This window comes from Crinia signifera, chromosome 2, assembly GCF_055691185.1.
Source record: "Crinia signifera chromosome 2, ASM5569118v1, whole genome shotgun sequence".
NCBI classification, from domain to species: domain Eukaryota; kingdom Metazoa; phylum Chordata; class Amphibia; order Anura; family Myobatrachidae; genus Crinia; species Crinia signifera.
In genome coordinates, this window is record NC_139218.1 from 224,210,321 (window position 1) to 224,225,929 (window position 15,609).

A 15,609-nucleotide genomic window follows, 5' to 3' on the forward strand; every position below is an offset into this window, starting at 1 on the left:
ACGGGAGCGCGGGCAGGAGTACGGGTGCGTGCTGTGACGTCACAGCGTTGTGCACGCTAGCCTGTGATGTCTACAGAGGCGGGGTCGGGGGCTGACTTGAATGGAGCCCACGGCCCAGCCAGCGCTTCAGGACTAGGCACAACCGGCCGCCGTGTTATGCTTCTACTGCGGGCTGGAGACCGGCGGCAACAGGCAAGTAATGCAGTCCTGACCGCCGCCGGCTAACGGGTGCAGCTGCGAATTTTGTGTGCAATCGCGTGGGGGGTGCCGGCGGGCATTAGGAGGTGCCTGTGCACCCCCGGCACCCCCTGTGCGCACGCCTATGTTAAATATGACAAAGCAGGGATATCAGCCCCATATACACTATGCAATATTGGTCACAATATCTCTCAGAAAGGGCTTTCTGAGCAATAGTGTGACCAATATTGCCTAGTGTGTATGCTGTACCTCATTAACGACCCTCTTCCTTGTCCAAACATGTTCGGACAAGGGAGTCCACATTAATGACAGTCATGCTGCACCATGACCATCGCTTCCACCTGACATATCAGCCCCCTTGCGGCCAGCATCATCAAGTGTCTATGCACTTGCTGATGCTGTCCCCCTCCCCCCAATATTGCCGTCGGCAGTGATCAGCAAATGTGAATAAGGGTTTAAAGCACCAACCAATTAAGCATCAAGCAAAGAGTTTGTTACAATACTGTATATTCCCCCCTTGGCCCTCTCTCCCCTGCAACAGACACTCAGTGAGTGCTGCAGCCGCTCCTACCCACCACAGTAAATTCAATCAGTAGTACAGTGCTCAATGTGCTATGTCATTTGCACATTTATTACTTTACAATTTCATTACTGTTTTTTCTTGTCTCAGCAAGCAAAGCAAATAGCAACCTACTGTATCTTGCTTCCTCCTAGGAGGAACACTAGATGCCTGGCTGCAGCTCACGCTGGCTCCTGCTCAGCGTGGCTATCACTTGTAAGGACAGAGGTGCTGAGTGACGGCGCTGTGGCGTGCAGCAGCAGCTGGATCTAAGAGGACGCAGCAGGAGGACGGGAGTGTGGGCGGGAGGACAGCCCGGGTGCGCGCTGTGGCATTACAGCATTGTGTGCCGTGACGTCTATAGGGGCGGACTTCAATGGAGACCAGGCGGTTTCTCAGGTCCGTGCACCGCAGCAGCAACACCCGGCCGCCATGATCTGTTTGGCGTGCGGGCTGGAGACCGGCGGCGGTAGGCAAGTAATGCTGTCCTGACCGCTGCCGGCCACAAATCAATTTTGCGTGCAATCGTGTGGGGGTGCTGGCGGCCATTAGGAGGTGCCTGTGCACCCACGGCACCCCCCTTGTGCACGCCTATGTGTATCATATAACTCAACACTAAAAACTCCTCCTCTCCTGATCAGCTCACCTTATAAAGGTATAAATTGAAAGATTTCTTAGTTTGTTTTATAATATATCCCCTCCCATTTCCTCACACCATGAAAAAGACCTAAGATATGTAATGTATTAAAGAAGATGGTAAGCCGTATCCTCTTGGGACCACACCGTAGCAATCAGGCAATGTACCTGAGAATTCCACCCATCACCTCATACACGTGCCTTTCGAAAAAGGCTTCACACGGTACATAGTAACCCTACTACTGGGAGTGCATTTTACCTGTATGTTCCAATAATGAATAAAGTTATACAGATGTGTCCTTTTGTGGTGTCGTTTTTTCTTTGTCACAATTGTGGTAATGCTATGCAGCGGCATGGAGCTCATAGGCACTCCCAAGGGTATCCAATGCTAAGTGAATGGATAGCAGGAGCGTGTGCACACGCTCCTGCAAGACACATGCTGCAATGCGAACACAGCCCAGCGATTGGGTCTGCACCAGGCCCATACTGTGTGTGTTGGGCCTTATGAAAGGCAAACATTAGGAACCATGTCTTCAATTTACTGTCTTATGTTAGAAATTAATTTGTGTGATATTACATTATAGTAAAAGTATTACGTGAATAGTGTAAAACACTGAACAACATAACTCTTTAGTTCAAAAAATCTTAATTTGACTTTATAATACAAAATATTGAATTGGATTAGTTTACTGCTAAAACAATCAAATTACTGACCCACAAGTAGTACAGTGAATGTAGTGTAGGAAAGAGCAGGAAGAGAATTATTATTACTACATTTTATTTATAAGGCGCCTCAAGTTGTTCGCAGTGCTGTACATATGGCACACAGAATAATACAGGGCAAACAGAACTAACCATGACAATAACTGAAGAACTAAAACAGAGCACAGGTAACAATTAATTAACACAATTCTTAAGGGGCCTACACGCGTAGCGATGCTGAAGTATTCTGAGTGATTCTAGATCGTTCAAAACGCTTCAGCATGATTGCTTAGCACACATCGATGTGTCACCGCTGTGTGCTGAGCGATCTATCAGGGCCAGTGTTCTCTGGTTAGACCACTGGCCCTGACTGATTAATATCCAGTGTGCTGTATATTAATCAATAGGCAATAGTGGCACATGGGAACGCGCATCACTATTGCCCCTACACAGGGAGCGATGTAGGGGCATTTTCACGTAGCGATACCTGTATATCGCTACGTGTGTACGCCCCATTATTACCCATTTCAGCTGATTTGTGGGGAAGCAGAGGAGTTGTCTGCATGCTACCAGGGGCAGGTTGTCATTGGTAGAGATGAAGTAACAGAAGTGGGAAGAGATGCGGGTACAGATGGTGAGGATGCCTGGTTTATTGAATAAAATAGTTACAGTAAATTGTAAGATAATATATTGCAGTTATAAGTAATCATAAATTGTTAGGTTGTTTTTACCTTGACCACAAATTGCATTAGCCTCTGAACACATTGCGGAAGGCCCTTCTATGGCTTTGTCTGATTCCTCACACACATTCAATGTCTAAATGATAAAACATATAATAATAAAACTATAATCCAAGTACACAAATGTTCCATATGATTATGTTCTTTGGCAAACTTATGCTGCCCATACACATGTGCGATTGCATTCGATGCGATCTCGGGTTCGATTTACCTTGAAGCTCACCATTTGATAAATCGCATTAAAAAAAGGGTTTTAGTGCATTCGATTTTGCAATTGATCATGCGATTTATCGAATGCACCGTTCGATTAAAAAAAAATTGGCGGGATTGCACGATCAAATGCGAACGCGTTGAATGGGTTAAAAACACACCAGATTATCGAACAGATCTTGAAAAATTTAAATAGAGGGCTGGCCTATCTGGGGGGATATATAAAAAGGTAGCCATTTTAACTCCCTGCACTCCTGTTTGCTTTGTGACTAGAGAGGTTTGGTTTATACCTGCTGCTCATTCGACATTGCTAACTACCGTGCACTGCTTTGTTCTGCCTGGAATTACTAAGTGCTTCTATCCTGCTCTGTCTTGAGATGGATTCTACAAGATTTCAAGCTCTGATGAGCTACGCTGTGCTGAAGATGAGAGGAGACAGGGAGAGGGTCCAGCAAAGGAGAAGAGAGAGATCATGCTGCACGAGGGCCTGGCTGCTGCAAAGGCCTGAGCGCTCCTACATGCCCCTCCTGGCTCATGTCCGTGAAAGTTACCCGGAGGACTTCCGAAACTTTCTGCGAATGGATGGCGACACCTTCCAGGAATTGCTGGGTCTGGTGACCCCCTATATTGAGTAGTGGGAGACCAGATGGAGGGTTCCTATCTCGCCTCAGGAGAGGTGCCTGGCTACCCTGTGGTTCCTGGCGACTGGGCAGTCCTTTGAGGACCTGAAGTATGGGACACGCATCTCTGCGCAGGCTTTGGGACACATCATCCCTGAAACCTGCAAGGCCAGTATCAAGGTTCTACAGTACAAGTATTGTAAGGTAAGAAATCACACCACACATTGCTTTCCATTTTAGCAAAAAATTTTATTGAAAAACTGAATGTGAAAGTTTTTAGCTTTAAAACAACACTTTTTTAAATATGTGCCCAACATGGCTGAGAAGCCCAAAGATGTAAATACAAGACAGCACTTTATATCTTTAAAAGGTTATATGTCATTTAGTAGCATAAAACTATTGCAATCTATATGAAGTGCAACCTCAATTATAAATACCAACAGATGTGGTGCAGCCTGCGGCACTGGTGTTGATTGATTTCGCTTTCAGGCGGGCATTGCCCACATGCAGCTTGGGTCAGGTAGATGGTTCACCGCTACCATCTACCTTCCCCAAGCTGCATGTGTGCATTGCCCGCCTGAAAGCAATGTCACTCAAATGTCTGAGCTGCAGAATGTCTGCTACCAGTTCAAGGCATGTACTGTACATGCCTTGAACTGGGTCTGTTTTTCCTAGAAACACATGTTAAATATACGGCCAAAGTGGACCAATTTTTTAAAACTTCTCAAAAATATAATGTGTACATTATGGTGCTGTGGAATATATTTAAATCAACCAACATTAAATAGACTTGCCTCCTCCACCTCATCTTGATCTGCCAACACAGATGTGTATATTGCTGAGGTGACGGTGGATGTGTGGCTGGTTTGGGGTGGGTAGCTGGTTTGGGGGGAGATTGGATTTGAGGAGAAGACTGCAGAGTGGTGCAAGGGTGGGTGGGTGGATGGGGGAGGGTGATGGTGGTAACGGGTAGGGTGGTTGATTTGAGGGGTGTGAGGAGGCGGTTGTTAAGTGGAGGCCGTTGATTGGGCATAACCCAAATGGTACATGGGTTGTTGATGAGGATGGGTACTGGAGGAAGGGTAGGTGGCGGGTGGCGTGGTGTAAGTGAAAGGGACATGCAGAGCAGGTGCTTGGGGTGGTGGGCCATTGAGGTTCCATTCTGGTGTCGCTTGGCCTGTGAGTGTCTTGTACAAAACTTTGTTCATCAAGCGCTGGCACTCTACTTGCTGCTGCGGTGTGAGTTTGCGCATGGTTTTCACTACGTACGATGCAAAGTCATCAAATCCGTCGTGTTTACGGAGCAGGTGACACGTGCCTCCTGTAGTAGTGGGTCTTCGCCAAATTTGAATTTGACAGGCACTGGAATTTCCCAAACTGTGGCCATAGATGGGAAATATGTGGGCATCACCAAACCCACCAACAGCGGCTCTGACTACTTTAATTATAAGGGCTACTTCAGCGTTGTTCTCATGGCAGTGGTCAATGCCAACTATGAATTTATTTTTCTGGATGTGGGGAAAAATGGCCGATGCTCAGATGTCCCTAAGGAATACCCGCTTTTACAATCGGCTGACCACCAACTCTATTCACCTGCCGCCTCCAGAGCAAACAAAGAATGGCCTGTGTTCGTGGCAGATGAGGCCTTCGCACTGCACGAACACATAATGAAGCCCTACCCACAAAGAGTCCTGAACCACGAGAGGCGCATATTCAATTACCGCCTTTCTAGGGCCGCAGGGTTGTGGAGAATGCATTTGGCATTCTCAGCAACCGGTTCAGGATCTTCCACCAACCCATCAACATGCGGCTGGACAAAATCAACTATGCAGTAACAGCATGTTGTCTACTGCACAACATGCTCCGACGCAAGGCCAGAAACAGAATGCCATTGCTCCCAGAAGGACCCGAAGACCCGAACCAGCCAGCGCATATTTCCTCTGTGTCGGCTCCTGCAGTTTCCTCTGCTAGGGCCAAACAAGTCCGGGAAATCTACAATGCTCATTTTAATGGGGAGGGAGTTGTGGCATGGTAGGAGGAATTTATCAGATGTTAAAAAAACTTTATCAACTTACCCAACTCTCCTCCTCTGCCATCACTACGAGCGACTCCCTTGGTGACCGCTTCTCCAAAAGGTAGTTGAACTCCTTAAAGTACCACAGCTGCGGAACGTACACCTTGTCTGCACCCACCCCCGACCTCTTGGACTCCTTGATCTTCCGGTTTTCTTTGACAAACACTTTGCGAATGTCTGCAATTTTTTTGCGCACCCATGTCACCGAGGCGGCAAAGTATGTGGGCTTGTAGTACTCCACCAGGAGGTTGTAAGCAGCCTTCCGTTTCTGTTTATAACTGTAGTCAGGGGATGACGTCAGCCATAAACACTCCTCCTCGCGGTAAAGGCTGATAAAGCCAAACAGGAAGTCCCGTGTTTCGATGGACAGATGTAAATATTGTTGATAAATAAAGTTTGTGTATATAGTTGCATTTATTATACTGTTGATATTTAAAGTTTGCATTATACAGTAGTTGGTGTTGTAAAATAAAGTTTGTTTTGGAGTTAAAATTTGGTGAGGGGTTTATGATAATACATTAATGAGCGCGGTGCTGCAACAAATGGTGTGCACACAGGGAGTGGGGCAGTATAAAACAGCGTGCACATGGGCCTGATGCAGCATAATGGTGGTCAGTGGGGCAGTATAAAACAGCGTGCACATGGGCCTGCTGCAGCATAATGGTGGCCAGTGGGGCAGTATAAAACAGCGTGCACATGGGCCTGCTGCAGCATAATGGTGGCCAGTGGGGCAGTATAAAACAGCGTGCACATGGGCCTGCTGCAGCATAATGGTGGCCAGTGGGGCAGTATAAAACAGCGTGCACATGGGCCTGATGCAGCATAATGGTGGCCAGTGGGGCAGTATAAAACAGCATGCACATGGGCCTGCTGCAGCATAATGGTGGTCAGTGGGGCAGTATAAAACAGCGTGCACATGGGCCTGATGCAGCATAATGGTGGTCAGTGGGGCAGTATAATGCTGGCAAGTGGGGCAGTATAATGCTGGCAAGTGGGACGGTATAATGGTGGTCAGTATAATGGTGTGCGCATGGGCCTGCGCAGCCAGCAACTTGCAGTAGTGCAGCATTAAAATATACAGTATAAATTGTGTGCCGTGTTGTTTACAAAGTATTAAAAACATTGGTGGTCAGTGGTGTAGCCTGCTTACCTTTTCCCCTGCAGCCTGGAGCCCAGCAGCGTGCATCCAGTCTCCTCTCCAGTCATGTGTACTGTGGGTGGAAGAGGAGTGGCCAGGAAGTGACCAGAACTCTTCAAGAATCGCACGTCGCAGTTTAGAGAAATCGCATGGGCACAAAACAGCATTCAATCGCACGTACAATTCGATAAATATTATGTGCAGCACATAAGACCGTGAGACGCAACATTCGAGCGGCATGCTTGCGCATCGGTACACATTTTGTGCATACAAATATTTGATTGTTCGGCCAGATGAGGTTGAAATCGAAGGATTGTATACAATATCTCACAAGTGTATGGGCAGCATTAAATCCAGTATTATGTAAACAATCTTAAACTTTCAAAGAGGAATTCTAAATATCATTCCGTTTATTGAAAAAGTAAACCCAGCGTCTAATCTGTCACTCACAGACCCAAGGGGCCCTTTAATGTCCCACATGCTGGGACTTGTGGTTCTCCAAGTCCCAGCATGCGGGGGAGGTCTGCTGGCACTTGTAGTTCACCTGCAAAAGCAATGTTAGGAATGACTGTTTTTACACTATCAGGCCGGCGTCCACAGCCCACGGACGCCGGTGACAGCCCCGGGCTTATTGGGGGGGGTCCCCCCACTCCTCCAGGTACCCCGACCAAGGCTGACCAGCCACGGTGCTCATGTTTCGGCCAGGGGACCTTATGCAAAAAATGTCCCCCGGCTGTGGCATGACACCGCGGGCTGTTGGAACCCGGTCCTGGTTTCAAAATATGGGAGAGCCCCAGAATTTTTGTCCCCTGTATTTTTGGAACCAGAATCGGTCCAAGAGTCCGGGGCTGGTTTCAGAAATACGGGGGACCCCTATGCTTTTTGTCCCCCCGTATTTTTGGAACCAGGTCCGGCTCAATGAGCCCGGGGCTGGTTATGCTCAGGAGGGGGGACCCCACGCCATTTATTTTTTTTAACACAAATTCGCACATTTACTGAAATTCACACATTTTGATGCCTAAAAATCGCACATTATCGCACTTTTTTATCCAGAACACGCATCTCATTAAATATGCGAATTCACTGCAAAAAATGCGATTTCAAAGAGTGCGATAGTGGGCGAATTTGAAAGTGACTAAAAATCGCATTCCATTAAAGGTCACCCTTAGTGTTGTTGTAAATAACCACCACATCAGACACAACTGTGTCATTTATAGAGTTACAATAAATGAGCAGTTTACATCCACTTCTCCTACCTCCTGGTCTGAATTCTCAGCAGAGAACCCATGTTCTGGTGTAAAATAAATGGTTTCAGAGCTACCAGATGAAACATCTATATCGTTGGTGTGGCTCTGCTAGAGAAGAATACAATATTACACATGTAATAACAATAAAAATAAACTTTTCAAAACAGGGTTCTTGGTGCTGACCAAATAACATAAATTTTCTTTAGCTATATAACTGGCACATTGGGCATGATTCAGTACTGCTAGTTAAGCAGTGGTCGATCCCTGTTTAGCAAACAGATTAACGCCACCCACCCGAAGGCCCCTCCCCACCGCCGAATTCCCTCAGTATCATGCGATTGCATGTGTATGAGAACACATACCCTCACATGGTCGCCAACAATCTAATGATTTCTCTCCCCTTCGTAAATGTCCGCCAAAGAGGGGGTGGGCACTGAAGTCATGTGATGTCAGCCGCTCGCCCGCCCCCGCAAGGCATCGGCCCAGGGAAACGGCTGGCGTTTTCAGGGGGACGCACATAAAACAATGGGAGTCCCCCTGCTCCGACCACTGTTCGCCCCCCTCCATCCCCTACCCATGTGAACACCTTGGTGATTGTGATAGTCACCAAAGGTGCTCATACAGCGGCCCTGCACATGCGCAGATACGCGCATGCGCAGAGCCGCACTTTCGGACCCCAGCGCGAATATGCTGGGGACCAATCACTAATGAATAAGGCATATTGTTCAGTGTCATTGAAGTAACTGAGACTCATCTAGTAATTTTGTATTTCGGTTAAAAGTTTGAACACAATCAGAGACCTCTCTTCAGAAGGAAGAACACAGAAAAGATTTTTCAGATACGGGAAGGTTTTATCAATTCATTATCGATTGATCTTAAAACACAGATTTACAAATGTTTTTGCTCCACTCAATCGTATGAAACCTGAACCATTTCAGGGGATGTCCCAATTGATCTTCCAATACACCGGTCATATATCTGAATATGCACGATCTTCCAGTCGTGTCCATCCAAACTTGTATGTCCATATGGCACTGCATTGTTACAATTGCCATAATCTGATCTTTTGTAAAAGAAAATTATATTGCATCTATATAAAACCACGCTCAATCCTTAACAAAAATATTATTTAGAAAAAAAGTTTGAACAAAATCAGCAACAAATCAAACACTTGCTTTTAATGTATGTCTAAAGGTGCTTATACACTAGATGATTAAATTTTTTAAACAATATCACTCTTTTCTGGCTTTCCAACCTATATCGTTTATATTGATGTAAACGATGAACGATGCACTCTCCAGTGGGTCACTAACTGTACTTCCAATGGGAGCCCCAACCCCCGGAGAAGCAGAGAGAGCAGCTAGGGAGTCAGAGAAAGCAGCTGGAAATGAGGTGGAGGGCGGGACGATGGAGGAGTGCTGTACCTGCTACAAGTTGGCCCCTGCTGGCGGTCACACAGCACCGCGTCCCTCCAGCAGGGAGGGTGGGGATGGACTGAGCAAGCTCGGATGGCCCCCCAGCATGGGCTGCACCCCCCAGCGGCATTGTGCAGCACCCCCACCCAGTTGGCCTGGAGGAAAACACCCGGTCATCAAGGACAGCAGAACTCCTGGCCAGACAGCCACTAGAGGAGGTATGGCTCCTGCAGCAGGGCAGCAACGGTGTAACCTCAGCCCAGGGAGGGCCCAAGCTCCAACTCATGGCCCCCTGGCCTCACAGCCTGTTACTGACTACCCCCCTTTCTCCCTGCATGCTGGCTCCCCCTCAGCTGCAGCTCCAGCATGACCAAGATGGCGCCGCAATATGGCTGCCTAGGAACAGTGAAACTCAGCCATTTGTAACCCTGTGTCTCCCCTGTTTTGTACACTTCATAGCAACCTATAACTGTACTGTCTCTGCATATTGTTACCTACCTGGCTGTTGCAATGACCAATGGCGCCGCTCATGGCTCCCTAGGCGCTGTGCAGCTCGGTGGGTATGTGTTCCCTGTGTGATAACTGTACTGTCCCTGCTTATATTGTTACCTATCTGGCTGCTGCAAGGACCAGTGGCACCGCTGATGGCAGCCTAGGCGCTGTGCAGGTCGGCGGGCACGTGTTCCCCGCATGTAATGTCTTAATGTAATGTATGTAATGTCTCCCCCCTCCATTCCTGGTTGATGCTGCACTGTAATCCACAAAAAATTCCTAGTGTGCGCAAGCACACAGGGCCAATAAAGTTGATTCTATTTCATTCTATTCTACATTAACGGTGGCTGGAATTGCCCAGCGTGTATGCACTTTTACATGACAAATTATTGGTTGTTTACAATTTTTCAATACAATTTTGAATCAATATCAATATCCAATCAGACATTTGCTTTCAATGAGTGTCTTACAAATAAACTGTAAATTGTTCACTATGGTTCAATGCAAATTTGAATCAATATACAGTACAATGTAGTAAATGAGCTTATGTATTTAAACTATTCCTTTAGCAACATAGATTTACAGTAATATATCATATTATTAAATACATTTTTAAATAATAATAGTCCAAATCAAAGCACGATCCTACTGTTTCTGAAATTCAACATGGGTGGTGTTGAAGTTTTGATTTCAAGGCCCTGTGCGGACTTTCATTACCCTCCTCCCCTGTGTTTTTGGTTTTCCCTGAGGAATTCTGGTTTACTGAAATGCTCCAAAATATACCGGTATACTGCCTACTTCCAAAAACAATAAAATAAACTAAAACTAACCCTAGTATGCATGTTGGTAACATAGATTGTAAGCTCTACTGGAGCAGGGACTGAAGGGTAAGGCTAAAATATTCTTTATAAAACACTGTGGAAAAAGTGCTTGCTATATAAATAAATGGTAACAACTAAAAAAAAAAAAAACTTACGCTGTGTGGCTTCAAGCCTATAGGGGTTTCACAGTGTTCCTTATCATTTGGGGACATGGATCTTCTACCTAGTATAAAACAAAAATATATATTTTGCATGCTGGAATTGCGCCCAGAAGGATGAAGTCTTAGGAGATAAAACACATTGAAACATGTTACTGTACACCATGTATACAACTTTTAGAATAAGTCACCTGCTGCCTTCCATATGTGACCTAAGATTGAGCATCCAAGAGCAATGTTCACAAAAACCTAAATTTCTCTTTTTCATTGTTGTGTACCACTTCGCTGGGAGTGAGGGTTTCACCCAGGACATACAGAATGTGATAAAGACACAAAAAATGATGAGTATTTTACAAACAAATTGGTATTTTTTAAACAATTAATCAAGTTACTGCAAAATATATGCATTCACTAAAGGGGGAATTCAATTTTAATGTGGTCAAATTGATCCCCTGGGGCTATTCAATTTGCCAACAGCATTTATAGATGTTTTTGTATCTGAAATCCCCGATAGCCAGCAATGTTACACATCTTGCTACTTTGGGTTCTGTACAGAAATGTTTGTAAAGTGCAGCCTGCGGACTCTAATTGAAGACCCCTGTCACGGCTCGCAGAACGGCGCCGTGATACTCACCTGTCCGGCGGCTTCAGTCTCGGCGCTGCTCGGGCATCTGGCTGAGGGGCTCCGGCAGGTAGGAGGCACAGGCGGTAGTATAACCGTGGGTCCGGGCTCCCTGATGCCGGCTCCGGGTGTGGGGGCCGTCATCCTGCTTCCGGGTAGAAGGCGCAGGGCTCGGCTCTCTTCTGACCTCTGCCGGAGGTCTGGCCAATAACAGCCTCTCAGGATGGATTTATTCCCAGGACACTGGTGTTCCTGGAATAACTTCAGTGCTTCCTGACCATTAGCTGGCTGCAGCACTCCTAGCCTCTTCTCCTCGCTGTCTCCTGTGTCTCCAGCGACCGGTTCTGGGCTGCCACAGCTCCGTTCTGCTACCACGCCAACCAGCGAACGTCTCAGTTTCTTTATTAAGCCAAATGAACATACCTTTCAGTTTTGTTATTACCCCAAGTGGGCATACCTCTCCGTTTCGTTATTAAGCCAAGTGGACATGTCTTTCAGTTTTGTTATTACACCAGGTGGGCATATCTTAATTTTGTTATTAAGCCAAGTAGGCGAACCTCCAGCTACGTTAACACTCCATAGTTCAGTTACTTGCTCAACCGGCGGTAGCAGTATTCTTGCCATTCACCAAGGTGTCTGCTACCCCTCTGACTACTGAGGCACTTCCATTGGACCATGTTATCCTATAGGTAAAACGTTCCAGATTTGCCTGGCAGTATCTCTTTTGGTTCACTCTTTCTAAAAAAATCCTTCTTAGATGGGCAAAACATGTGCACTGCAGGTGGGACAGATGTTACTTGTGCATCTCCGGTTCCCAGGGGGCTAGAGACACGGGGCTGGGCTCGTTGCAAAGCTCCATCCCTCAGCTACAAGTGTCACAAACACTCTCCTGGGCACATCTTTGTTTTTTCAAACACTCACGAAAAATGGCATGTTACCAACCCCCAAACATCGTCTTTCTGTCAGTCAAACTGCAGCTCCTTTGTGTATACAATCCATACGCATTTTCAGATGCCAATTCCCATTGCCCATGCACAGTTGTTAGATAATTGCTTGAGTTCTGAATTCTCTAATTACGGATACATGCTGAATTACTGTAAGACCATAATGTGATATTACAGTAGGTCATTTCACTGCGAAAGTTGCCAATATTGCAATGTGCAAGGTCAAACATGTTTCTCTGTGAAACAGTCCAGAGACACGAGGCCTCAGTGGTACAATATAAGAAACACACAGTAACAAAGCTGTCAAACCAAACTATTACAATAACTCTACTTTTAAATATATCTGTGAACTTTATGATATTAAAAAGTGCAATATACGCTATTAGTGAAATTCAAATAAGCGTATTTTATATCTATTTATCAATGAAAGGACCAGCAAACATTCTTGCATCTGTTTAAGCCAGATCGTTTAACATTCTTAACCCTTTGAGTGCCAATGTTGCTGTGAGAGATCCTTAAAATATCCACTAAAAATGCCAGCATCATTCACAGCCACTGTTCTTTTAGTATAAATAAATACAAATACAGCCAAGTCAATTAATTGAAGTTTCGTTAAATATTGCACCCAAAAAAAGAACAGTCACGGTGAGCGACACACATTTTTAGCGGATGTTTTGAGTATCTCTCACAGCAACGTTGGCACTCAAAGAGTTAAACCTCTACATATGTGGTTCCAACATCTTGAGAGTAGAGAACTAATACCAGACCATTGAGACAATTTGTTCATAGAATAAGGCTTGCTATTCTGACCAGTACATGACATATGAATCAAATCAAACCTGCAAACTGTCGAAATAATTTCTCCAAATTACCCTCTTCCTCCTTGCGTTGAATCTTGCTGCTCTCCTGAAACTGGTCTTCCTTCTCCTTAAGGTGAAGACTCTTCTCCTTGTTCTGCCTTTCTGAAATAGCTATTATTGAGATATACAATGGACACAAAATTGCTAATTAATTAAATTAAATTTCATGTAAGATGAAAAAAAAAGCAGGAAACCTTTCCACTCAAACCAGCAAATAAGTGAATGGTTCTGTGCCTGGACAAATGTGATTCTTAGGGATAAATATACTAAAGCTTCTACAAATGGAAATATGTTATTGCCCATGACAACTGTCATGGTTTGAGGATTAGATGAGCTCATGTGACTGTCAGGAACAACTGCTGAGCCGGAAGAAGTAGGTTGAAAATGTGCGGGTTTAATAAGAGACCTCTGCATTTACAAAAAGAACAGAAACTTGTCCCAAATAACGTCTTTGAGAGTCAGTTTAAGGGTTTGCGGCTGACACAATACTTCTTGCGAAAGACTTGCTTGGGCCAGTAGCAGAGGGCTGTGGAGTCCGAAGACAGAAGGGATCCGGAAGTTTCCGAGTTCTCTTTAAACTCCTCACCACCACCTACAAGGCTCTCTCCTCCTCCACAGCTCCCTACCTCTCTTCACTGATCTCTATCCACACTCCCTCCCGTCCTCTTCGCTCCATCGCTGACCGCCGACTGACCTCTCACCTAATCACCTCCTGCTACTCCCGTGTCCAAGACTTTTCTCGCGCTGCCCCCCTGCACTGGAACAACCTCCCGCCACCCATCAGGCTATCTGATTCCCTTACCTCCTTCAATCGCTCCCTCAAAACCCACTTTTTTCGACTAGCCTATCCCTCCTCCTAACCTCTTTTGATCCTCCTATCCTGCCTCCGTTCCCCTCCGTTCCTACTTATCCTATTGTATTTCGTTCGTCCACCCACCTATTTTTAGTATGTTAACTCTTATGAGTAGGGTCCTCCTTCCTCACGTACTCACCCTACCTCATTACCTCACCTGTGCTCCTGTCCTGTTCTTCCCTTCCTCTACTTCATCTTCAGTCTCCTCGACAATTTCCACACCTACTTCTGAACTGATGCTGATTTTAGTTCTACCAGCTATACCCCTATTTATACTGTATTTTTCAACACACCCTGTACGTTACCTTGTAATTTGTTTTTTTTTTGTTTGCTATGTACGGCGCTGCGGACACTTTGCGGCGCCTTATAAATAAACGTACTACTACTACTATGGGAAATAGGGATACTAGGAAGTTCGGGGATTACGAAGATGAGGAAGTTGAAGACGGCTGGGGCAGAAGAGGCGCCTGGTGAGCTGATCCGCTTGAGGCGTGCTGCTGGAGCAGGGTGACAGATCACGGACCCGCTGGATGGCAATGGAGCTGCGGACGTAGGAAACGGTGGCAGAAACCGATCGGGGTCTACGGCTAGAATAGGCAGTAGGCAGACCGTATTAGATGCAAGAGTGGAAGTCCTTGGTACAAATAGCACTAGCCGGTTAGGGTAGTCAGGAACAGAGGCAGGAAGCACACAGCTGGGCTGACACTTTGCACTGACCCAGAGCTGCCTAGGCAGATCCCTCTTATGAGTAGAGGGCAGCTGCCATTGGCTGCAGAGGGCCTGGGGTTGGGAAATGGGTGGTACTGGCAAAAGGACAAGTTTGCCCACAACAAAGATGGGGGCGCCGTCCATCACACAGCCTGCTCACTGCTCCCGCCGGCAGATACTCACTGCGCCGGACCCGACAGACGCAGCAAGCCTCCCGGCCGCTGCACCAGCCCCGCAGAGAGCCGCTTCCAGGTACGGACTGGTGAGTGGCAGCCCTGCCGTGACCCGCAGCGGGCTCCCGTGACAACAGCCAATTAGATTCTGTCTATATTTTCCCTATTGCATCCAAGGAAGCTTTAGTAAAATTACCCCCTAGTGTCTTCTTGATTTTTTTACATTAATGTACCAACACGTTAAAGATTTTAAGACCCAGTGGCATAACTACAGGGTGGCTAGACAATCAAATGAAGTCGGCACAACTCAAAATGGGTATGCGTAATAGAGTTAACAATCAGTGGCTACCAGTCAGCAGCATCCGGGTCTCACTGTAGGAGGGAGCATCCGGCCGCTGTCAGGAGATAGAAGAGGCTTTTGGGGGTTGCTAGGTAACCA

General features: G+C 46.3%; 1 protein-coding gene across 18 annotated transcripts in view; it reads right to left on the reverse strand.

Annotated features, from left to right (window-relative positions):
* The window catches only part of TEX14 (testis expressed 14, intercellular bridge forming factor), a 165,425-nt gene that overhangs the window by 29,719 nt on the left and 120,097 nt on the right, over positions 1–15,609 (reverse strand). For 7 of the 18 annotated variants that reach the window (XM_083173882.1, XM_083173875.1, XM_083173884.1 and 4 more), the window contains 4 exons: positions 13,416–13,547; positions 11,008–11,075; positions 8,134–8,232; positions 2,827–2,911 (listed from right to left, as the gene is read on the reverse strand). In XM_083173882.1, coding sequence (XP_083030008.1) covers positions 2,827–2,911; positions 8,134–8,232; positions 11,008–11,075; positions 13,416–13,547 — 384 coding nt within the window. The remainder of the gene's footprint in view (positions 1–2,826; positions 2,912–8,133; positions 8,233–11,007; positions 11,076–13,415; positions 13,548–15,609) is intronic. The other 11 variants (XM_083173877.1, XM_083173881.1, XM_083173880.1 and 8 more) reach the window with 11 other exon arrangements.